Source organism: Pecten maximus, chromosome 1 (assembly GCF_902652985.1).
Source record: "Pecten maximus chromosome 1, xPecMax1.1, whole genome shotgun sequence".
NCBI classification, from domain to species: Eukaryota; Metazoa; Mollusca; class Bivalvia; order Pectinida; family Pectinidae; genus Pecten; species Pecten maximus.
Window position 1 is genome coordinate 51,010,147 of NC_047015.1, and position 24,367 is coordinate 51,034,513.

Here is a 24,367-nt window from a genome sequence, read left to right on the forward strand (position 1 = left end):
GTTTCGAACTCGCAACCAGAGGTGGAGGGCAAGTGATAAAGTGTCGGGACACCTCAACCACTCGGCCACCACGGCACCTTAGGAGACCCCGCTTCAAAATGACCCAGGTTATTTACGGGGTGATAAAACCAGCAAACAATTAAAATGAAAAAGAAACATTCTCAACAATCCATCATCACAGAAAAAGGTCACTTGGACGACTACCTATACATCAAAAAATTGCTGATCCACAGGCGTCATCACACCTCCCTCATTGATGCTCTTGTGTTACACACTACCACTCTGGAACATCCAGAAGTCATACTTTCAAGTCAAAAGGGTTTGCCAATTCACTGCCCGTCAAAATGCCAAGTGTTACGATGCACAAGAAAACGAACCACAGGAACCGGTTCAGTTCTTTGGGTACAGTAAATTCCATTACAATCATTCGCTTGTCTGTTACATGAACGTCGAGGACAGATCGCGTCTCCAAATGGTCAGACCAAAAAATAATGGAGAGAAATAAAAATATGTAGAGGAAGCAGGGATGTTACTATCAAGAAATGGAAAATTAATCATCACGCCTACCATTCACAATAGTTGCAAGCTGAAAATATATACAAACTTGTATAGTTCAAAAGGAAAAAGTGCATTGTTAGTCTTATCCTTTGAAATCGTATGGCCTTTTTAAAGAATTTGGTCAATATGAAACAAATAGAGATTTAAACTTGTTATGTTATTGTTTTCAAAAAAAATCTCGTGTGAGCTCCAAGTCATGAAAAGTCAATAAAGATAATTTTACCATAAACAGCTCATCACCTGTTGTCATACAATGTAGCCGAGTCTTTTCATTACCTGCCATTCCCTCGTGTCTCGGAATCCTATCAAAATGCCATTTGACATTTAGAATGAATGTTTTGCAGTTAGTTCATTACTTGACAAATTGATACTATCCATTTTTGTGTTAATAAGTCTGTATATGATAGATACGTGTGTTTGTGTTTGTTTTGTTATTAGAGGTTTTACGCCCTCGCAACAGCCATATGAGGACGTGTGTCATATTACACAAACAGCCAGGTCATATGAGGACGGGTGTCAAGGTCACACATACAGCCTAGGTCATATGAGGACGGGTGTCAATGTCACACAAACAGGCAGGTCATATGAGGACAGGTGTCAAGGTCACACCAACAGACAGGTCAAATTGAGACGGGTGTCAAGGTCACACCAACAGCCAGGTCAAATTGAGACGGGTGTCAAGGTCACACATACAGTCTAGGTCACATGAGTACGTGTGTCAAGGTCACACAAATAGCCAGGTCAAGCTGAGGTGTGTGTCAAGGTCACACAAATAGCCAGGTCAAACTGAGACAGGTGTCAAGGTCACACAGACAGGTCATATGAGGACGGTGTCAAAGAGACAGCTAGAGTAAGAAAACAAAGCACGGAAAGAGAGGGCAGGGAGGAAAGAAAGGAAAAAATAAAGATGCAATGCGGTCAGAAGATCTATTTTGGTCTCTTCAATGTCTGCTAAATGAAGGATATGGAAGAAAATCTCCCATTCTTCAGTGGACGCACTTTTACGAGGGCTGATTGATATGTTTTGAGCCTCATATTGAAGGATTTGAATTTTGCCGGACATATTGCATTATTTTTCAATATAATCCCCTTCAGTGTCTATACATTTTTGCCAGCGGTGTTTTAGGGCCTCAATGCCACTTTTATAGAACTCCTTTTATTGGCTGTTCAGGAAGTCATCCACTGCATGTATGACGTCATCATCTGACTGAAAGTGGGCGAAATAGCTGTTTTCAGTTTTGGAAATACGTAAAAGTCTGACGGAGTGAGATCAGGTGAATAAGGCGGATGCTCAATCAATTCAAAACGGCAATCGTGAATTGCAGCCATGGCAATGACAGACCTGTGGACAGGAACATTGTCCTGATGGAGTAACACACCTTTAGTGAGCTTTCCGCGCCGCTTATTTACCCGTAACTGCCTAAGAAGTGATCTGCATCCCAGAAAACCGAGGCCATAACCTTCCCAGCTGATGGAACAGCCTTTGCCTTCTTTGGCAGGGGAGAGCCAGGGTGCTTCCATTGTTTTGATTGTTGTTTGGCCTCTGTCGTAAAATAATGGACCCATGTTTCATCCATATTTACAAATCTCTGAAAAATGTTGGCAGGATCTTCCTCAAAAAGGTTAAGATTAGCACGCGATAATGTGCGCCTGGTGTGCTTCTGATCAACTGTCAGAAATCTTGGTACCCATCGGGTTGAAAGCTTCCTCATTGCAAGATCCTCGTTTAGAATGGAATGTACTGTCATGAACTTTATTGACCATTTCTAGGGTTGCAACATTGACAGGCCTTCCAGGATGGGGGGTCATCCTCAAGGCTCTGTCGGCCGCGCTTAAATTCTGCCACCCACCTTTTCACTGTAGCATACGAATGGGGCATCTTTCCCTAGTGTTGCTGCATATAATTATGGTTATCCTTAGGTGTTAAACCTTTCTTATGCAAATATCGGATCACTGCCCTTTCACCGATTTTGTCCATATTGCAAAAGCTTGACTTGTTTACTTTAGAATGCTACCTCGTCGATATAAATTAACCAAATGAGACCAGTCCTTGGGTACATGACCCTATATAGGCAAAGAATAGTAGGACTTAAAAAGAACACCATTGAGTACCTTCTTCAATACGAGGCTCGCAACATATCAGTCATCCCTCGTGCAGTCACCTTCACATGCAGTGGGGTGATTATTCTTGGTTCTAGTTGGTCGGTCTTGGAGCTAGGATTGCCCACTAAATTGAACGGTTCCCTTCACATAAAGTTATTGAATGTGTAAATCTTTTGATCAAATTCGAAAAAAAAAATGAATGTGTGCGGATGGGATGGTTAGTTCCGGCAAAACTGGAAAGTTCCGATAAATCGTATACGTTAAAACTGTCAGCGTTCTATGGAGATTGACACCAGCAGCAAAACTTGATAATCTACCAGGACAGCAGCTTCGGTGATCATTTCAAAACTTCCTTTTTTGGAGGGGTGGTGGTGGTGGTGGTGGAGCGTGAATTTATTCTGGAAGGGACCGTAAATGTTTAGCCTCTACAGTACAATAAGTAACACGTCATTTATATCGGGTCGCAATAAGATGTCAAATTGCAGTTTAAGTTTTGCTTTGCTTTTTGATTCGACTATTAACATTCCGGGTGTGTAGCCGATTTGTGTTAAAATGGTGATCTTGTTTTTATTTTATTTGTGTCGCAGTGTCATGGGTCTGCCCTGACACTTGGTATATGACACGGGCGTTTTAACAATTATCCTTGTTTCAGAGAAAGACATACAATTTGAATACATGTATACTTGACTGGAAGAATTTCAGGCGCTTCGCAGAACAGTCCCTGATGTCGGTATATGATGGTATGAATGCTGTCAAAATGTCTGGCAACTGAAGCATTTGAATGAGATTGGGATGTTCATATCCATTGTACTCTTGAAGCCCGCTTTTGGACGAGTTGCAATGTTGATTCAAATAACGCTGTTTGTGTCGTGAATATGTCGCGGAAAGTACAGGAAGGCTTCTGGCTAAGAGCGCACCAAGATGATCTGTCCAACTTCTGGACATATTCCGAATCGCGTTATGTCCAGAAAGCCAATGTTGTTGTGACCTCATCAATGTTGAAAACATAAATTCAATTCCTTATATTTACATTATGATTATTTTCTGTTTTATTTGTTAGAGCCCCCAATGATAAAAAAAACCGGGGTTAGCAACAACAACACAAACAAAATGTAGTTCCATCTACAAAATTTATTCTGAGACTTTTTTGGAGGGATATTTTATGTTTGGAACATTCTGAAGTCCATAACAACATCAGATTTACGTAAATATTACATGGATGGCGTTTAATTTAAAAAACAAAAATATGAGAAGAGAAAATCCGATGGCGGAGAGTACTAGTCGTGTCGTGGTGACGTGGTCCCGGTATTACTACACACTGGGATGAGGCAAATGTTGTTATGAAAAATGAATACAATTTTCGCAAATGCTTTCACGCATAGTGATTTTGAATATAAAGCAACACACAGAAGTGTTTATTGAATATTTATATATACAAACAAATAAATAGTCGTATTTACCGCAGACTGGTTACAAGGCGTAGTTGCGCGAAATTTGATACCCTCGAACTACATGTAGGTTCGAATGAGACAACTGCGAAACAGTAGCCCGGTGAAATGTCACAAATGTATCGTAGGTATAGAATAAACGATAATTGAGTGTGATGGCAATAAAACATGGCGTTTATTAGCACGAGCATCCATGGCCATTGTCTCAACGAGACACTGTCTGTTGAGAAAACAAATTCAAAACATGCTGTGTTCTTTGTGTTGAATACATTAGCAGGAAGAGATGCATGCCATTCATCATATACCTTTTAACTTCTTATTCAATAAAACGAACAATAAAAACAATTACAAAAAGATGTTTCACCAGAGCTGGTCACTCTGGAAATGGAAACAATAAAGCTAGAATAAGTTACGGAAGCCCTGATTTCAAGAGACAACTTCCGGTAATGAAAGAGCGCGTGAAATATGGGATCCTCTTTGAAATGTTTTTTTTCTTAGTTGATCGGTTGGCCACTTAAAACAACCAATGTTAGATTGTATCAGTAGACATGGAGGTATATAGTTAATGTTCTGTCGGGGCTCTCCTTCAAATCCATCTCAGAAAAATTGTGTACAAATATATCCTAGGGACAACAAACGAGTATTTCAAATGCTTTTACATGCCACACAGTGCAAATCAATGAACCGATATTTTTTTCTTACTCTTCCCATAAATAAGTCAGTCAATCAAAGCATTAAAATACTCTCAAACAAAACATAACCCGTACGAGATTACCCGTGTACACCAGAACAGTTGTTTTAGCTCGTCAAAGTTATTGATGAAAGGTAGCTACGAATACTCTGAGTTTAGTTAGGTCTCGCGCATTTAATTCATCCATTCATCCAACTGGTGTTTCTCGGAACTATATGTCCATAATGAAAATGTGTTTCTGATGTTTGTAGCTATTTTCTTGAACAATTACATTTGTATGTAATTTCAATATTTGAGAATAAAACTTAAGGTCTTTCAAATACCAGAGACTTATTCTGCTGCTGTAAATAGAATGGCGTAGGACTACGGGTGTGAAAAATTGGGGCTCCCCAGGTTGCGTTTGTAAACACGAAGGTCACTGAATGTCTTTTGAGTACCGCTGTATATCATTAAACCTATACAATGACTTTATTTTACAGGTAAGGGAAACTTTAAACTTTAATTTGATGTGAATTTAAGATCATCCGATCATTAAATGAGCAAGTGAGTGGATGGTATCACTAGAAATAACACTGCGTAAAGTAGGCTTATCATTGTGCAAGACGTTTACTTGTTTACCCATAATGCCATGCATCAACCGGAAGTCATTGACGCCGCCATCTTTTATCTAATCCTTTAAACATGAAACTAAATAACGCGATAATTGTAACATTTCGCCAAACATTGTATCTTATAATTTCGCTTATTAAACGGGGCGAAATAACGCTGATTAGCGGGGCGAAATACGATAAACAGCGGGGCGAAGTATCTCGGGTCGCTTAAAATCTCGTTATTTCGTTCTGTCGCTGCGAAAAGACGATGATTAGCGGGGCGAAATAACGAAATGGCACATATCAGCCACCATAGTATTGTGTTATTAACCGCGACATTTATACAAATGTACAAAAAAGATAATTCTTCTATCAAAAACTTATGCTTTTCAATCCGGAATTGAATTGATTTTGTTATCACATATTATAGAATCGATATCAATTTTTACATGCTAAGCTGTCTAGACCTTGTGTAATCTCTCGAAGCGCTATTGTATGTAGAAGGAGTCCCGGTGGCATTTTAAATTCGCTAGTACCAACAACAAGTGATAAAATATCACGATAGTAACACACTTTAGATAGTGTAATTGATATTGTTGTAAATTTGTTTTCCGTTGCATTTACTTTTTTACCTTAAAGTAGCTGTTAGAAATATGTTAACTTTGAAGCCGTCCTTTAATTTTTGGACATTTGCCATCTCGATCTCCAGATATCATTCACTTCAAGAGTATTCTACACGTAGCCTTGACCTTGGAGATAACCTACAGGCTTTGTCCTTACTCCTTAATTCCATTTGACATTACGATTTGACGTTCTACAATGTCCGTCTTTCATTGTGACATTCTTTTGTCGTCAGGTTCTGCAATGTCTGTCCTTGCTGTGACGTTGTGCAGTGTTTTTCTTTGTCGTAGCATTCTCTAGTGTCTGTCTTTGTTGTGGTGTTTTCTAGTGTCTGTCTTTGTTGTGGTGTTCTGTAGTGTCTGTCTTTGTTGTGAGGTTACATGACGTCTGTCTTTGTTGTGACGTTCTGTAGTGTCTGTCTTTGTTGTGAGGTTACATGACGTCTGTCTTTGTTTTGACGTTCTATAGTGTCTGTCTTTGTTGTGAGGTTACATGACGTCTGTCTTTGTTGTGGTGTTCTGTAGTGTCTGTCTTTGTTGTGAGGTTACATGACGTCTGTCTTTGTTGTGAGGTTCTGTAGTGTCTGTCATTGTTGTGACGTTCTGTAGTATATGTCTTTGTCGTGACGTTCTGTAGTGTCTGTCTTTGTTGTGACGTTCTGTAGTGTCTGTCTTTGTTGTGACGTTCTATAGTGTCTGTCTTTGTTGTGACGTTCTATAGTGTCTGTCTTTGTTGTGACGTTCTGTAGTTTCTGTCTTTGTTGTGACGTTCTATAGTGTCTGTCTTTGTTGTGACGTTCTATAGTGTCTGTCTTTGTTGTGGCGTTCTGTAGTGTCTGTCTTTGTTGTGACGTTCTGTAGTGTCTGTCTTTGTCGTGACGTTCTGTAGTTTCTGTCTTTGTTGTGACGTTCTATAGTGTCTGTCTTTGTTGTGACGTTCTGTAGTTTCTGACTTTGTTGTGACGTTCTGTAGTGTCTGTCTTTGTTGTGACGTTCTGTAGTGTCCGTCTTTGTTGTGACGTTCTATATTGCCTGTTTTTGTTGTGACGTTCTATAGTATCTGTCTTTGTTGTGACGTTATATAGTGTCTGTCTTTGTTGTGACGTTCTGTAGTGTCGGTCTTTGTTGTGACGTTCTGTAGTGTCCGTCTTTGTTGTGACGTTCTATAGTGTCTGTCTTTGTTGTGACATTCTGTAGTGTATGTCTTTGTTGTGACGTTCTGTACTGTCTGTCTTTGTTGTGACGTTCTATAGTGTCTGTCTTTGTTATGATGTTCCATAGTGTCTGTCTTTGTTCTGACGTTCTGTAGTGCCTGTCTTTGTTGTGGCGATATCTAGTGTCTGTCTTTGTTGTGACGTTCTGTACTGTCTGTCTTTGTCGTGACGTTCCATAGTGTCTGTCTTTGTTGTGACGTTCTGTAGTGCCTGTCTTTGTTGTGACGTTCTGTAGTGTCTGTCTTTGTTGTTGCGATATCTAGTGTCTGTCTTTGTTGTGGCGATATCTAGTGTCTGTCTTTGTTGAAACGTTCTGTAGTGCCTGTCTTTGTTGTGACGTTTTGTACTGTCTGTCTTTGTAGTGACGTTCTGTAGTGTCTGTCTTTGTTGTGACGTTCTGTAGTATCTGTCTTTGTTGTGGCGATATCTAGTGTCTGTCTTTGATGTGACGTTCTGTAGTGCCTGTCTTTGTTGTGACGTTCTGTATTGTTTGTCTTTGTTGTGACGTTCTGTACTGTCTGTCTTTGTCGTGACGTTCTGTAGTGCCTGTCTTTGTTGTGATGTTCTGTAGTGTCTGTCTTTGTTGTGGCGATATCTTGTGTCTGTCTTTGATGTGACGTTCTGTACTGCCTGTCTTTGTTGTGACGTTCTGTACTGTCTGTTTTTGTTTGACGTCTGTAGTATCTGTCTTTGTTCTGACGTTCTGTAGTGTCTGTCTTGTTGTGACGTTCTGTAGTGTCAGTTCTTGTGTTGTGACGTTCTGTAGTGTTGTCTTTGTTGTGACGTTCTGTAGTGTCTGTCTTTGTTGTGACGTTCTGTAGTGTCTGTCTTGTTGTAACGTTCTATAGTGTCTGTCTTTGTTGTGACGTTCTGTAGTGTGTCTTTGTTGTGACGTTCTATAGTGTCTGTCTTTGTTGTGACGTTCTATAGTGTCAGTCTTTGTTGTGACGTTCTGTAGTGTCTGTCTTTGTTATGACGTTCTGTAGTGTCTGACTTTGTTGTGACGTTCTGTATTGTCTGTCTTTGTTGTGACGTTCTATAATGTATGGTTTCTTGTTGTGGACGTTCTGTACTGTCTGTCTTTGTTGGGACGTTCTGTAGTGCCTGTCTTTGTTGTGACGTTCTGTAGTGTCTGTCTTTGTTGTTGCGATATCTAGTGTCTGTCTTTGTTGTGACGTTCTGTACTGTCTGTCTTTGTTGGGACGTTCTGTAGTGTCTGTCTTTGTTGTGACGTTCTGTAGTGCCTGTCTTTGTCATGATGTTCTGTAGTGTCTGTCTTTGTTGTGGCGATATCTTGTGTCTGTCTTTGATGTGACGTTCTGTAGTGTCTGTCTTTGTTGTGACGTTCTGTAGTGTCTGTCTTTGTTATGACGTTCTATAGTGTCTGTCTTTGTTGTGACGTTCTGTACTGTCTGTCTTTGTTGTGACGTTCTGTAGTGTCTGTCTTTGTTGTGACGTTCTGTACTGTCTGTCTTTGTTGTGACGTTCTGTAGTGTCTGTCTTTGTTGTGACGTTCTGTAGTGTCTGTCTTTGTTGTGACGTTCTATAGTGTCAGTCTTTGTTGTGACGTTCTGTACTGTATGTCTTTGTTGTGACGTTCTGTAGTGTCTGTCTTTGTTGTGACGTTCTGTAGTGTCTGTCTTTGTTGTTGCGATATGTAGTGTCTGTCTTTGTTGGGACGTTCTGTAGTGTCTGTCTTTGTTTTGACGTTCTGTAGTGTCTGTCTTTGTTGTGACGTTCTGTAGTGCCTGTCTTTGTTGTGACGTTCTGTAGTGTCTGTCTTTGTTGTTGCGATATGTACTGTCTGTCTTTGTTGTGACGTTCTGTAGTGTCTGTCTTTGTTGTGACGTTCTATAGTGTCTGTCCTTGTTGGGACGTTCTATAGTGTCAGTGTTTGTTGTGACGTTCTGTAGTGTCTGTCTTTGTCGTGACGTTCTGTAGTGTCTGTCTTTGTTGTGACGTTCTGTGCTGTCTGTCTTTGTTGTTACGTTCTGTAGTATATGTCTTTGTCGTGACGTTCTGAAGTGTCTGTCTTTGTTGTGACGTTCTGTAGTATCTGTCTTTGTTGTTACGTTCTGTAGTGCCTGTCTTTGTTGTGACGTTCTGTACTGTCTGTCTTTGTTGTGACGTTCTGTAGTGTCTGTCTTTGTTGTGACGTTCTGTAGTTTCTGTCTTTGTTATGACTTTCTGTAGTGTCTGTTTTGTTGTTACATTCTGTAGCGTCTGTCTTTGTTGTGACGTTCTGTAGTGTCTGTCTTTGATGTGACGTTCTGTAGTGTCTGTCTTTGTCGTGACGTTCTGTAGTGTCTGTCTTTGTTGTGACGTTCTGTAGCGTCTGTCTTTGTTGTGACGTTCTGTAGTGTCTGTCTTTGTTGTGACGTTCTGTATTGCCTGTCTTTGTTGTGACGTTCTGTAGTGTCTGTCTTTGTTGTGGCGATATGTAGTGTCTGTCTTTGTTGTGACGTTCTGTAGTGCCTGTCTTTGTTGTGGCGATATCTTGTGTCTGTCTTTGATGTGACGTTCTGTAGTGCCTGTCTTTGTTGTGACGTTCTGTAGTGTCTGTCTTTGTTGTGGCGATATCTAGTGTCTGTCTTTGTTGTGACGTTCTGTACTGTCTGTCTTTGTTGTGACGTTCTGTATTGTCTGTCTTTATTGTGACGTTCTGTAGTGTCTGTCTTTGTTGTAACGTTCTGTAGTGTCTGTCTTTGTTGTGACGTTATGTAATGTCTGTCTTTGTTGTGACGTTCTGTAGTGCCTGTCTTTGTTGTGACGTTCTGTTGTGTCTGTCTTTGTTGTTGCGATATGTAGTGTCTGTCTTTGTTGTGACGTTCTGTAGTGTCTGTCTTTGTTGTGACGTTCTGTAGTGTCTGTCTTTGTTGTGACGTTCTATAGTGTCTGTCTTTGTTGTGACGTTCTGTAGTGTACGTCTTTGTTGTTACGTTCTGTAGTGTCTGTCTTTGTTGTGACGTTCTGTAGTGTCTGTCTTTGTTGTGACGTTCTGTAGTGTCTGTCTTTGTTGTGACGTTCTGTAGTGTCTATCTTTGTTGTGACGTTCTGTAGTGTCTATCTTTGTTGTGACGTTCTGTAGTGTCTGTCTTTGTTGTGACGTTCTGTAGTGTCTATCTTTGTTGTGACGTTCTGTAGTGTCTGTCTTTGTTGTGACGTTCTGTAGTGTCTGTCTTTGTTGTGACGTTCTGTAGTGTCTGTCTTTGTTGTGGCGTTCTGTAGTATCTGTCTTTGTTGTGACGTTCTGTAGTGTCGGTCTTTGTTGTGACGTTCTGTAGTGTCTGTCTTTGTTGTGACGTTCTGTAGTGTCTGTCTTTGTTGTGACGTTCTATAGTGTCTGTCTTTGTTGTGACGTTCTGTAGTTTCTGTCTTTGTTGTGACGTTCTATAGTGTCTGTCTTTGTTGTGACGTTCTATAGTGTCTGTCTTTGTTGTGACGTTCTGTAGTGTCTGTCTTTGTTGTGACGTTCTGTAGTGTCTGTCTTTGTTGTGACGTTCTATAGTGTCTGTCTTTGTTGTGACGTTCTGTAGTTTCTGTCTTTGTTGTGACGTTCTATAGTGTCTGTCTTTGTTGTGACGTTCTATAGTGTCTGTCTTTGTTGTGACGTTCTGTAGTGTCTGTCTTTGTTGTGACGTTCTGTAGTCTCTGTCTTTGTTGTGACGTTCTGTAGTGTCTGTCTTTGTTGTGGCGTTCTACAATGTATATTTTTGTGTTGACGCTCTGAACTATCTTTCTTTGGTTGCATGTCTATCTGTGTTGCTGTCTTATATTTCACTTGCGACGTTTTGTAAGCGTCTGTCTTCTCGTGTTTCTAAGCTATATATCTATTTATTAGCACAATGTATCATATACACTATGTGTTGGTGATCCGAAGATATAGATTTGAATTTCCTGTCGTAGTTGTACCGAGAGAAATATATATATCTACATTATATATATATATATATTTTTAAGACTTCTGATATCCTTCAATGACATCATGCTGTGGGTGACTGTTTTGTAGTCGGGGTTTTAATTGTAAGATAATAGAATATTACTTCTAGCATCGTAAAGTCCTCGATATGGCATGGACTCTCATTATATCATACATATGCGCTTTGTTTGAACATTCTCTGTTGATGATCCTTATTTTTTATAGATATATGCGTGTCTATATTTTGATATTATGTCTTTGATATTTTGCATGCTCTGACGCTAGAGATTAATAATGCATATGGACCTCGAGTTTAAAATTTCCCCTATAGCTAATATCCCCAACTCTTCGCTTCATGGGATTGGATTTTTTTTCTTAAATCCCGTGTCAATTAACTTGCGAATATATAGAGGATACCTAATTTCTAACAGTGTCTTTAGTAGTATACCAAACATATTTCACGAGTATGGCTAATATTTTGATATTTTTCACGAGTGCGCAGCACGAGTGAAAAATATCAAAATTTTAGCCGCAGGAGTGAAGTATATTTGGAATTAATGAAGACACTGTTAGATATTCTGTTTATTACATTTTATAGCAATATATATACCGAGGCAGCTCAATTTGTGCAGAATCCATTGCGGTCCCCTGCCAACGGGTCATAAATGTACGCCAAATCGTGACGTTATATATGTCTTGCATTATGACGTCATATAACATGACGGGAGCTTTTTGCAAATCTTAATTTCCCCATTGTCGTTTGTAACCAGTGTTCCGATTGGTCGAAATCAGAAAAAAAAGTGATATTTTTCACTAGTGAAAAGAAAAAAGATATATTCTGTGAAATACATATAAATCACTTTTCTAAAATGAATAATTTTCCATATTTCACTGGTAAAATTGAAATAAATTGTCATACGTTAAATAGTATAGTGAAATATACACCATCGTTCAGACGTTAAAAATAGAAAGGTATAGAAAAATTTAGAAAAGAGACCTATGCTTTTTCTTTCTTACATATTTCTAATTATAATAACGTTCATATTATCTTATAAATCGTTGTCGAACAACCAGAATATTATCCATATTCTTTTTAAAAATTGGCGAGGAAAACTCCGTCACATTAAACAGGTAGAGGATTTTGTCTTCATCTTTTTTGGTTTTCTCGACTTCATCAAAAAAGCAAAGTTCTTATAAAGACTGGCGCCTTGGTAGACACGATTGGGAAGAAAGAAAGATGACGGTTTAATGGGTAATCTATGTCTGATAGTTTCCATTAGATGAGATAAGTAGGCAATATTAGTAGAATTTGTGATGTTTTTTAAACAGTTTCGCTCGTGTCAAATCAATAACAATCAGTATTGTGACGTCACGTATTCGCCTGTGTACCGTATGACTCTTTTCTGAGGCTGTTGGAGATACGCACATATTGTTAATTTGTAGGTGGCATACGTCATTAGTTTAAGTGATGTTCATCGGAAACGAAAGCTGACGTCACAGGTCGTGGGGTAAAGGTTATTATCATTACTCACGACGGGGCGATTCGCCGTTGTACACGTAAAACACATTTACCCACACAGTAATGCCATTATGCAATTATTCGAGATTGCAGATTTATTAACTAAAACAAGCGATCAATTACAGATATTTTAGTGGTGGAATTTTAGCTGATTTTGCAATTTTATTGAAGTTTACAGTGTAATCGCATTTCACAGGGACAATCGGGAACTGTCGGTACTTTCCGTAAACGGTTATTATTTTCAGAAGTGTCTCAGAAATATCAATGAAAGAAAATGTGGTTAGAAGACACAGGAAAATAGAGAATTGGAATGAGAATAGCGGATCAACTCCGTAGAAAATGGCTTATAAGTAGAAGACAACTTTGGATTTTGAGATTCTGTGACAGATAGAAAATCATCAAATTTGGCAGTGTGTATAAAATATCTTGTTCACATATATGTATATATTTTATAGGTATTTCTTATATACATGTATTTCACAAATTTAAAGCCAGAAGCTTGTATAAATAAGCATTCACTGAAATGATTCGAGTCAATAATTTGATATAGGAGGGATCTTATAGGCAGACGAACGTGTATTTGTAATGTTAACTTCCAGTCAGTAACATGGCGACCGCACTTTAAAAGAACAATCACAAATGCCCTGCTGGGGGGGGGGGGGGGGGGGGGGGGGGTAAAAACGTTCAGGCACGTCAGAGTTATGTCCCTTGCCTCTTTGTACGGAACAATTAGGTAAATTTCTAAAATTTGGGAAGTTCCTTGACATAATGTTTTCCATGGGAACGCATAACACAATTTCATCGAAGTTCTAGATCTTTAACTCAGATGATTTCCTAATATCTAATAACACTTTCGATTGAAAGTTGACAACGTTGAAGCAGCCATCTATGTACAATGTACATGTATGAAGAAGCCGGCGGCTGTCTATTACAGCTAAATAGACGCGCCGACTTTTTTTCTCATTAGAAAATGTATATGCCTATTTCAAAAATGATTTGAATATAGTTACAAATCAATCACACCTTTCGGACAGCTGATCATGATTTTGTTGTTGTTTGAAGTACTGCCTCGAAATCATGACCTATTGTTTAATTTACCCCTTGCTTATCGCCGAAATTCTTTATTCGTCATTTATTTATTTATTTATTTATTTATTTATTTATTTTTGAAGTATTTACATATATGTTATCTATCATAGACCAAGATCGACATGGGTAAAAGTGCGTGTGCGTAATTATTGTATCATGTAAATTATTAATATGAAAAATCACATTTCGGAAAAACACATTTGTCAACAAAATGTTTTTCGTCCCATTATTGTTATTGGCTTTGATTATGAAGCATAACCATCAAACAGCTTATCTTTATCTTTATTTTGAAGTAATATAGTGAACCCAAACTAAATTACCTACATTGGCATAAATTACATTATATTAATGTTGAGCGATGTCGGTACTAATGGGACCTGGGAATTTGTTAGTCTTGGACGAGTTACTTCCCCTTCTATGTATTTCTGTCGTCTGCTGGCGCCGCGGGACGGAGACAGATTAAACACCACTGGTAAAATCGAAAACAAAGGAGAGTTGCATAGAATTGTTGATATCACTGAAAAATCCAAGAGCCGTCCAAAAGTACATAAATCGACGGAAAAGTTCCAAATATTATTTGAGAATGGGAGATTGAAATTAACAACCTGGAGCATGGCTGGAGATGAGACATTTTCTTTCGAATGAAAAAAAAAAGAGTCTTTATGAGATCTCAACAATTGTGCCAATTTTAGTAACTGACCTATGGTGAAATTATTATTTAACAAGGTTTTGTTGGAACAAATTGTCATTTTAGCATGTACGATGTCGTAACCAGCATCTCGAAGACGAGAGCCCATAACGGAGACATGGAGTCGATTTGGAAGACACCTGGGTGATGTAGAATGTCGATATTTCACCATAAAATGTTTAGAAAAATAAATTTTACTGATTTGATGACGAAAAACCGTGATACGAAATCGAAGCGACGTTATCTTCGAATTTGTCTCAATCAGGCTTCATTAAGTTTGTCCCTGGGTGCGATTTCTAATTTTCGTTAGGCCAGAGATCTCTGGTTAGAGACCTGCCCGAAAAAAAGCTGAAAATGGACGGGCGGAAGACGAATGCTGTACCATGGCATGGACTCTTGTCCTTCAGGTTGACATGTTTTGAGTCAATACAGCGAAAATGAACATGGTAGGTCGTGCACATTTAATTGAATAGCCGAAGAATTACATATGCTTAATCTTTCTGCAATTCCAGACTTAATTAGGCCTATGTGAGACATGTAACATGTTATTAAGAATGTAATATTCAAGTTTATTGAAATTGCATTAAATTGTTTCTATGGTCACGTGGATACAAATTGTCAAAACATTTAAATTACTTCAAAATAAGCAGAAGACAATGGTTAATGATGCTATTGGTTTACAAGATTGTTGGGGTGGTTGGCTATCTTTGTTAAAAATAATTATTCACTTTGAAGGTCACAGGGCAGGACGAATTTAGAGGTTATTTCAAGATAGGTTTGATGTCTCAATAGGAAGCCCGTAATCACCTGTCGTTGTTGTATCCTTGGGCAAGAAACGTGATGTGCCTCGGTATGTTGTTAGTTGAGGTAGCCACCAACTACTACAGGAAGATTCCATCTCAAAATTACCCTGGCTGTTAACCAGCAATAAATCCAGCAAATGGGCAACTTAGTCAAATGAAGTTATCTGTTAGTATATTTGATAATATATAACAAATACAGTTGAAACTCAATTGAAACAATTTAATAGTATTGAAAATATATCTAATAGGGAAATTCATAAATATCTGTTGTTTATAAAATTAAGATACAGTGATACACAATTCTTCCCTTATCCCTAAAGACAATACAGAATACTTTAAGTATTTTTTTTTTACATAATCTATCTATAGGTGAGAGAGATGGCCAATCCATAAAACCACACTTTGAGGCCATGCTCAAAACTCAGCATAACATTTAAAAGACAGCTTAGGAAAAAAAAAATAGGATGTAATTATGAAAACAGTTGGCCACATCAAATTGGACCAGTGAATGGAATGCAAGGCCTAACAATTTGAATAAGTTAAAACAGTAACACTTTTCTACTGTATACAGCTTTTGTACACTATTTTACTGTTACATGTAAGTTGTCTCCCCTTTAGTCACAGGAACCAGTCATAGGTTCTGGGCTAAACCATTTGAAATAATTTCCAGTAAATTTTGTTGCCAAGAACTTAATGGGTGAAGTATATGCTGTATCTTCCTACATTTTTTCTTTTATTTTTAGAACTGGAAATGAATCCATGCTTTGGAGCCACAATGTTGGGTTTTTTGTGTGTGAAAAATAATCAAATATACAATGAATGTATGTCTTTTGTCTTTGCTATTATAGTAAGTGGGAAAGCAACTACAAGTAGGAAAGCAATTAGAACTCTTCTTCATTAGAGATAGAATAGAGTGCAGGGATTATCTTCCTTAACATATGAAATCACTGACATGGGCCAACAAATTCTGAGAAAATTGGGCCAATTACGCACATATGAAAAATAGGCCCATATTATGTGCAAATTAGGCCTTGTGTGTGACAAGTAGCAAGTGATGATTTAGGCCAGAATTTATTATATTACCTCTACATATTTGAAAAATAAACTTGTAATGATAAAAAGGAATATGAAAAAACACAAGTTTATATGATATACTATCTGATCGATTCTAGTCGAGACGTACTGACATCTCTTGATTCTAGCAATAATCAAAATACTTTCTGGTAGTCAAACTAATTATAATTAGCAATACATGTAAATTAATATTTAATCAAAGTTGCTATATCAAAATACTATTGTCGTACACATATTATAAAAATCACATTCTTATAACACAATCAATACACAATTATTGGACACTCGGACATTTGTGTTAACTACATGTAGACAGTTTTAACAGTTTTACTGGTAAATGGAGATTAATTCTAGTGAAAGTAAGAAAACATGCTATTATCCATGAATAAGCCCTTGCCTACAAATAAGCCCCCCTTATTCTTTTTTTACAGAATAACAATAAGCCCAACCTAAACTATCATACTAAAATTTTACAGGAGGCTTATTGGAGGATAAATATGATATCACAATTTCTTAAACAACAAAATAAAAGTTGTAATCTTTTTTTCTGGTGTTTGACTTGTAAGGCAAAATGTAAATAAGAAAACAAACAGGTTTTCATTCTTCACTATACAAAACTACCTATTATGACAAAATTCCATTAATTTTCAGAAGCACAAATATTCTAAATGGTTTGTATACACTTTGATTTTGTATTGAAAGGAGCTCTATGCAGGCAGTTGACACTCTCTGAAAAATACACAGGAAAAAAATATTGAAAATTTTATGCCAATATGACAAATTGTCAAGTATAAACATACCTTGTAATATTTCGGATATAAAGAATATTAAAGTGTATCAACAAACCTTTAAGGAGACAGTAACCCACAAACAAACTGTTTGTAACTGAATATTCAGAGAATAATATAAATCTATACTGAAGTTTTACACTTTGACTAGAACCTACACTTCAATATGTAGTACTGTGACTTATACTGGTGATGTGTACGCCTAAATTTATCTAGAAATAAGCCCCTGTCCACAAATAAGCCCTCTTCATCATTTTTGCAGAATCACCAATTTTAGACTAATAAACTAAAGTATTTAACAAACAAGTCCTCTTCCAAACTTGTATGCTTAACTTTCACACTAGGAGAAGGGGGCTTTATTGAGAATAATATGGTACTAAACTTATTACACTAGGGGAGGGGGCTTATTTGAGAATAAATATGGTATACTCATCTGATGCCCTCAAAGTACCATCAAAAGAATTCTTTTCTTTCCAAATTATACATCCCTATGGTAATCTATATATGACCAAATGTTTAAGATGTTGCAATGATTTATTTAATTGTTTATTTATTCATTTTGTTTTTAATTCTGTACTTAAAATATGCAAAAAGTTGTTAATAAACTCTCACTTAACCATCAAACATTCTGACTAAAGTTTCCTCTAACCATCTTTATTTTGACTCCAGTGAGAACATAGCATATACTTTATACTGAAATCAAATCTAACAAAAATTCTTTTTCTATGATGTTAAATTGTCATCTTGAAAACTACACAAAATCAAATTAAAAATTTAACATGATGGGTATTGGTTCATAATTTTTGTGTTAACCATTAAATTCCCTAAACTGTTGACTCATCGCATCTACTGAAAATAAACAGCAATTTAACACTTAGCACATGTACATTACCTAACATTATTGCATAAAATGGATCTGTACAATTTGGTCTGCTTTTGTAGAATAACAAGCATTGCACTTTCTATTTCTTTTCAGGTACCAGATAATAATAATTGAACTTTATACAAGACAATACTGTTATTATTGTTTTTGAGCAAATAACCCTGAAAATAAATATCACAAGACAAACTGGAAAAGATTTAATATTTCCTTATAAACAATTAAAATATGACTTATCTCAGGAACAAAATAATAATTAAATCATTGTTCTAAAATTCTTTTTCTCTCTGAAATATCTAACTTCAACATGTAACACACCAATTTCTATATGAAATAAATAAATATAGTTTTATATACGGTATGTCTAAATCTGTTAAGTAAACAGCAAACCAATATATTCAATTGTTTAACTACAATGACCAGAACACCTCTAGATGTATCAGGTATAAATTTATTACCATAATTATCCTCAAATAAGCCCCTACCTACAAATAAGCCTCCTACTTCATTTTTGATGAATCATCAATTTTTTTATATATCACACTAAAAGAGGTTCATAAATAAGCCCTTTCCAAATTTTAATACTAACTAGTACACTAGGAGAGGGGGCTTAATTGAGGATAAATACGGTATCATCAAACAGAGGCTCGGGATTAAAAGCATATATGACATGTATGTTATAACGAAAATAGCAGGTTTAAACAAATCATGACGAACAATTAACAAAGCAAGATAATTCTTTTGTATCAAGCTGTTTTAGATATCTGACAAATATTAAGAAAACTGTGAATTCTGAATCATTAAAAAATCTTGAAAACTTGAAACAATAATTTCAAGATACATTTTTTTAAAAAGTAAATAGAACTTTATTATGTACTAATTTTCAAGAGATTTGAAATATTTTAACAATTAAACACTGACATACAGCAACAACAACATCAAAATGGATGAAATAAAACAGTACATATAATTCAGTCTATCAAACCAAATTCTGACGAGGACTAAGACTTACACAAGATACATACAGTAAACATGTGAAACAAATACTTACACAATAAGACTGAATCACAAATCTAGTACAAAACAATATCTACAGATAAGTACTGTATCCACTCAAATTATATTGTGGCTGTCAATTTTCTCAGTGTATTTGTAGGTATAAATGTACTTTCAGGAATAGGCCAATTCTGAAACAATATTATTCTCATTTGAATTTACAAATGGATATTTTTCTTCAAAATATTATAATTATACTGCTATAATGTCTTTAAATTAACTAAAATTTATTTAACTAATTACCTGGTATTAAAAATTTGACTTAATTTGATGATTTTTTTCTTTTTCTTTTTTTCTTTTCCAGTCTGATTGTATTTGATTGTTTAATGGATATCACCACAATTATTCAGAAATTTTGATTTATCTATTTCCTTCCCCAAATTTCTATAGCCTCCATGATATATTACAACAATAGCATCCCAAGTCTAATTTGTCAGATCAGCCTTGCCTGACATTGGCCATATCATGTTCACCTCAAATCGTGAAAAAAATGTAACAATAGATTTTTTTAGAAATTGATCACACTGTACAGCCTTTTTAATCGCTAACACTTTAAAAACTTGTTTACACTTAGTGCTAAAAGGTTTCGATCAGATATTAGATTACTGGTTGTCAATACTCCCTCAATTGGTTACTAGAATATATTTAGAGGGATACAGTACAAATTCACAAAATACATGTATCAAAAAAAAAAAAAATACTTGTATCCAAAAAAACAGACATGTACCGATAATCAACATTTAAATTTGGCATTCTTTAGAATTTCTCCTAAGTTAATATTTGATGCAGTTCTTCAACAATTAAAGTAATCAGATTAAAACATCTCATGAGTGTTTAGAAAACACAAGATAATTTTTTTTTTTCTAACCTGCCTATAATGACAACCTGTCTATAGAGACCATTTGGTGTCTTCCTTGGACAGTCTCTATAGACAGGTAAGGAAGTGTTCACAATAGATATATATTATGTCATTTTTGTTTGTTTTTTTACAGAAATATGATAAAGCTTTGTTGTTTAAAAATCATGGAAAAACTGAAATGGATAAGAATTCTTGCCTTAGAGGCAAAAAAAGCAATTAAACATATTACATTCAAGGAAACAAAAATTGAAAGGAAATCACTGTATAAAAATTTGAAAAAAAACAACATAAAAAACAAGCTTTTAGAAGCGTTCATACAAAACATTTTTACAAAAACTAATTAATATTTGACAAGTTTGACAAACACAGATTATGAACATATACATGTATATTGGAAAACATACAAAAGTCTATAAACAAACACTTTTATTATGTACGAATACAGGTCAAACAAATATAAAATTTACCTAAAAAAGCAAAAACATAAATTGTAAAATTATGAAAACTTGGCGGCTGTTGAAAACAAAATTTAATATAAGGCACTTTTAGTAATGAGAAAACAATGATTCAATGGTATCCAGTGTTGGCAACTAAACGGTTTGACATATAATGAAAATGAATGGTACAGCACATAAAATGGTGGCGACACGTTTCAACTCAAAGCTCACACAATCCAGACCAAAGCTTTTGGTTGGACTAGCATTGCATGCTCACCTATTTTATTACAAAACAATCTCCTAACAGCACCCATCATCTAAATCTGTTAAGCCTGTTAACCTGAAAGTCAAACAGCAGGTTGTCATGGTAAAAACTAATTCTATGAAGAAAGGTATTCAATATTTTCCATTCACATTTTGATCAAAATGATACCCAAACTTTAAAATTCTAGTGATGCCATAATAAACTAAATTTCTCTATAATGTGATAGTGATTCTGTAATTTTTTCATAAATGATATAGATGTTTAAATATCTTTCATATTGCAATTCTAAAAAGAAAATCTACTTATCTGATAAAGCACCATTTAAAATTCAACAAAGGAAGATAATTCAAAACTTATATACAATTAAAGGGAGATAATTCATAACTTATAAGTTTAAACTTTCGAAACAGATGTAGTAGCATGAGTGATGTATGGGGGACTGTTAACACAAGCACTATGGTACCCAACACCAGAATTTTTATCAAGTGCATCAGTTTTATATACTTTCAACACACACATGCTCATTAAAACTACGAGAAACAGAATCTTGAACTCTTTGTAAATAAGTTGAATTAGCTCAATAATTTAACAAAATACATACAAAACTAAAATCAAACCTCCTTCATCTGTGATTTATTATTGCATCATTCAAACATCGCTTAATTGATTCAAATAATTCCATATTTTACAACATGGAGTTCAAGATTCTATTCATCATATTTTGAAGATAATTCTTTCACATCATTAAGATATATATCTTACCTGTCAAGTGCTCCCGGTTTTATCATGGTACACATAGCATACACAGTGAAACTGAACTATTCTAATTCCTAGCACCGTTCAATCATTCTAAAATTCTACTGCCAGAAAATCACACATTCATGGTTTTTACCCATTTTACCCCTGGTTACCAGTATAGAATAGCACTGTTTCCCTGTGAAGCACACTAGCATATAACACACACCATGCAGAAATGTTCAAATGAATTACAGATGATTATTTAATGAACAAAACCATGAACCATGCATAAACGTGTACGATAATGGCAAACAAAATATTTTTCATTTTTCTCAGACTATATACTTGGCGAGTGGATTTCTATTTGAAGTGTTAAGCAATGGCTACAAATATCACAGATATGTGTAAATCTTTGAAAGCTGAACATCAATTTATCATAATATGAATATTCATAAGCAGACCATGCAGTAATGAAATTAAAACCCGATCAAACTGTTATGTAGCAAAAAACAAATATCACAGATACTATAATGCTTTGATATTTGGACAGTGATAAATTCTTAATATTCTGGGAAAAACTATAACTCTAGATATTATATATTATTAGACTATTATATACAGAATTTGGTGTTCATTCAGCAGGGAGGTTGTGAATGTGGACGGATTTTCACTTGATTGGGACAAAAGGACCCTGGTCTTGACTTAGGAGTGCTAACATTTGACCCCGGTCGGACTTTTGAAGAAGGTGGTTGCGAACCTGGCCTGGATTTAGCACGAGCAAGCCAAGCTGAACGTTGTTTTTTCTCCAGCTCTTCTTCTTCTCGCAGTTTTTGTTCCAAGAACATTTTTTCTATGCTATTGATATAGTCCTTTTCCTGTTCATATGTTCGGAGATCAAATTTTACATGACTCCGCATGGGATCATTGTAAGCACTAACTTTTCCCAAAATCTGACCCCCATCACCGGCTGATTGCACATCTTCAATTTTGCTCTGACTTCGTTTTTCTTGAATCAACTGTGACAATTTCTCTTTCATGTCAGCTGGATACATGAGCATTGGAACAATACTGGACTCATTAGCTGTGCTGGAGAGGCCATATTGTCCTTTGGGTTTCTGCGGGAGAGTCACACCAGGCAATGAGGGTGCAATAGTGGACCTCACCGAAACACCCGTACCTGGACGATTTGTTAGAGCTGGAGCCGTTCCTGGTCGAATTCCACGCGCTTTCAATACAGGGTCTGCTTCCTGTCGCTTAGCAGAAGCAGATATTGGTCTAATGACTCGACCAATTGGCACAGTGCTTTTTGTCTTTTTTGAATGCAAACTTTTTCTTAATTTAATTTTTGTAGGCTTGATATCACACGGGGTAGCGTATATTTCTTTTTCCGGACTATCCGGCATCATATCATCCTTTGCTCTTGTTGATTTGATAGATTTTACAGATTTGACATCAGAGAATTCTGAAACTGTGTCCACTTTGTCCTCAATAATAAACCTTTCTATCCCTATCTCTCCTGGACCAACTTTAGTACGAGGGTCGATTTTTGGTGGAGAAGAACTAGGCCTATTTCTTAATGTATCAGCAATATTATTCCTTAGTTTAAAGTTTACCTGAGTATTGCTAGTTGTTTCTGTAGGCCGCATGGAATTCTGAATGGCGTTGACTGTCAGATATATGAAATCTGGTGGCACGATACTCTCGGTCTTCATTCGCATCTGTGATCGTAGCAATGATTTCGTCTCTGAAAGAGAAATATCTTTGGACTTTGGGAGAAGTGGCTTCTCAAATGCCCAGGAAACTCTTCGTTTGAGACCTGAAGCTGAAGGTCCATTCTCGTCATCATCGTCGTCGTCATCGTACTGATCCGGATTAGGGTCGGCAATCATCACACTATATTGTGATACCCCAGACTTGTGGGTTAAAGGTCGTGTCTTTGGCAGTGGCGGCTTTGAAGGAGCGGTAGAGGCCCGACTCTTCCCTCGACTTGAGACAGCAGTTTTCACTTCAGACAGTGCCAGACGGGACTCAGTGCCGGCTGGGAAATGCATACTTTCCAACCCCACATCAGTGTGGCCCTGACTCTGTATTTGTCTAGCACTTGCCATACTGCGAGTACTCAGGGCCTTAGCACTATGTGGAAACTGTGGAGCGTGGAATGATGATTGTGGATGAATCCGTCCACTCTCTGAAATTCTTTCCTTTCGCTCCTCTGGCCGATTATGTAGAACTATTTTTGAGTTTGTGGCACCAGCTCGTACCATCCTCTGGGCTCGGATGTAGGGGTAAGGGAGGGACCGGATTGGGGTGTCAGCGTACGAGCTGTACTGGACCAGGGGTGGTACTTTATCATTCTCCAGCGTGTAATCCCACTCGACTTTCTCAAAGTTAAGCACCAGTAGGTTGACACTCGTATTCAGGGTTATCCTGCCAAAAAAAAAATGTGTTTTAAAATTGATATCATATTAGCTGGTACAATGCCAAAAGATATTTTACAGTAACATATATGCTGGCATGTCTTTTTTTCTAATCATATACCACTGAGAAATTATATTACTATCAAATTCATGAAGCAACCAGCTGCAGTGGCATATGAACTCATCAACAAATTATACAATTATTCCTGGAGAGAATTTGCCCGGAGTTCAACATTGTGGCTAACTTTAATGACTCATAAATACTACGTGTAATGAAACATTACCGAAATCATCCCCTTCTCCAGTTATAAAACTAGAAAATGTCTGAAAGACACTGCCATTTGACACCCGACAGTCTGGTGAGGATTGCATCAGCAGTTCTGGAGACTTGCTAGTTACATTGCATTGGGACCTGACACAACACAACAGGATGGGACAGTTTCATGGCAGGAGAATAAAAAGTAGTATGTAAGTTTGGGGAGGGCTTCCTTTTTAATTACCAGGTACTTGTAGCTTACTGTTTTGAAATCGGGGGCTTATTTGTTGGCAGGGCCTTACTTGGAGATAAATATGGTAATTTTCAGTAAGAATAATAACCAATGATCTTTAAT

The 24,367-nt window shown here is 36.6% G+C and overlaps 1 protein-coding gene across 2 annotated transcripts in view; it reads right to left on the minus strand.

Annotated features, from left to right (window-relative positions):
• Nucleotides 1–15,447: 15,447 nt before the first annotated feature.
• LOC117337258 (CMT1A duplicated region transcript 1 protein-like) overlaps nucleotides 15,448–24,367 on the minus strand; it is a 42,188-nt gene continuing 33,268 nt past the window's right edge. For both annotated transcript variants that reach the window (XM_033898160.1, XM_033898153.1), the window contains exon 10: nucleotides 15,448–23,766. In XM_033898160.1, coding sequence (XP_033754051.1) covers nucleotides 21,975–23,766 — 1,792 coding nt within the window. In that variant the 3' untranslated portion in view covers nucleotides 15,448–21,974. The remainder of the gene's footprint in view (nucleotides 23,767–24,367) is intronic.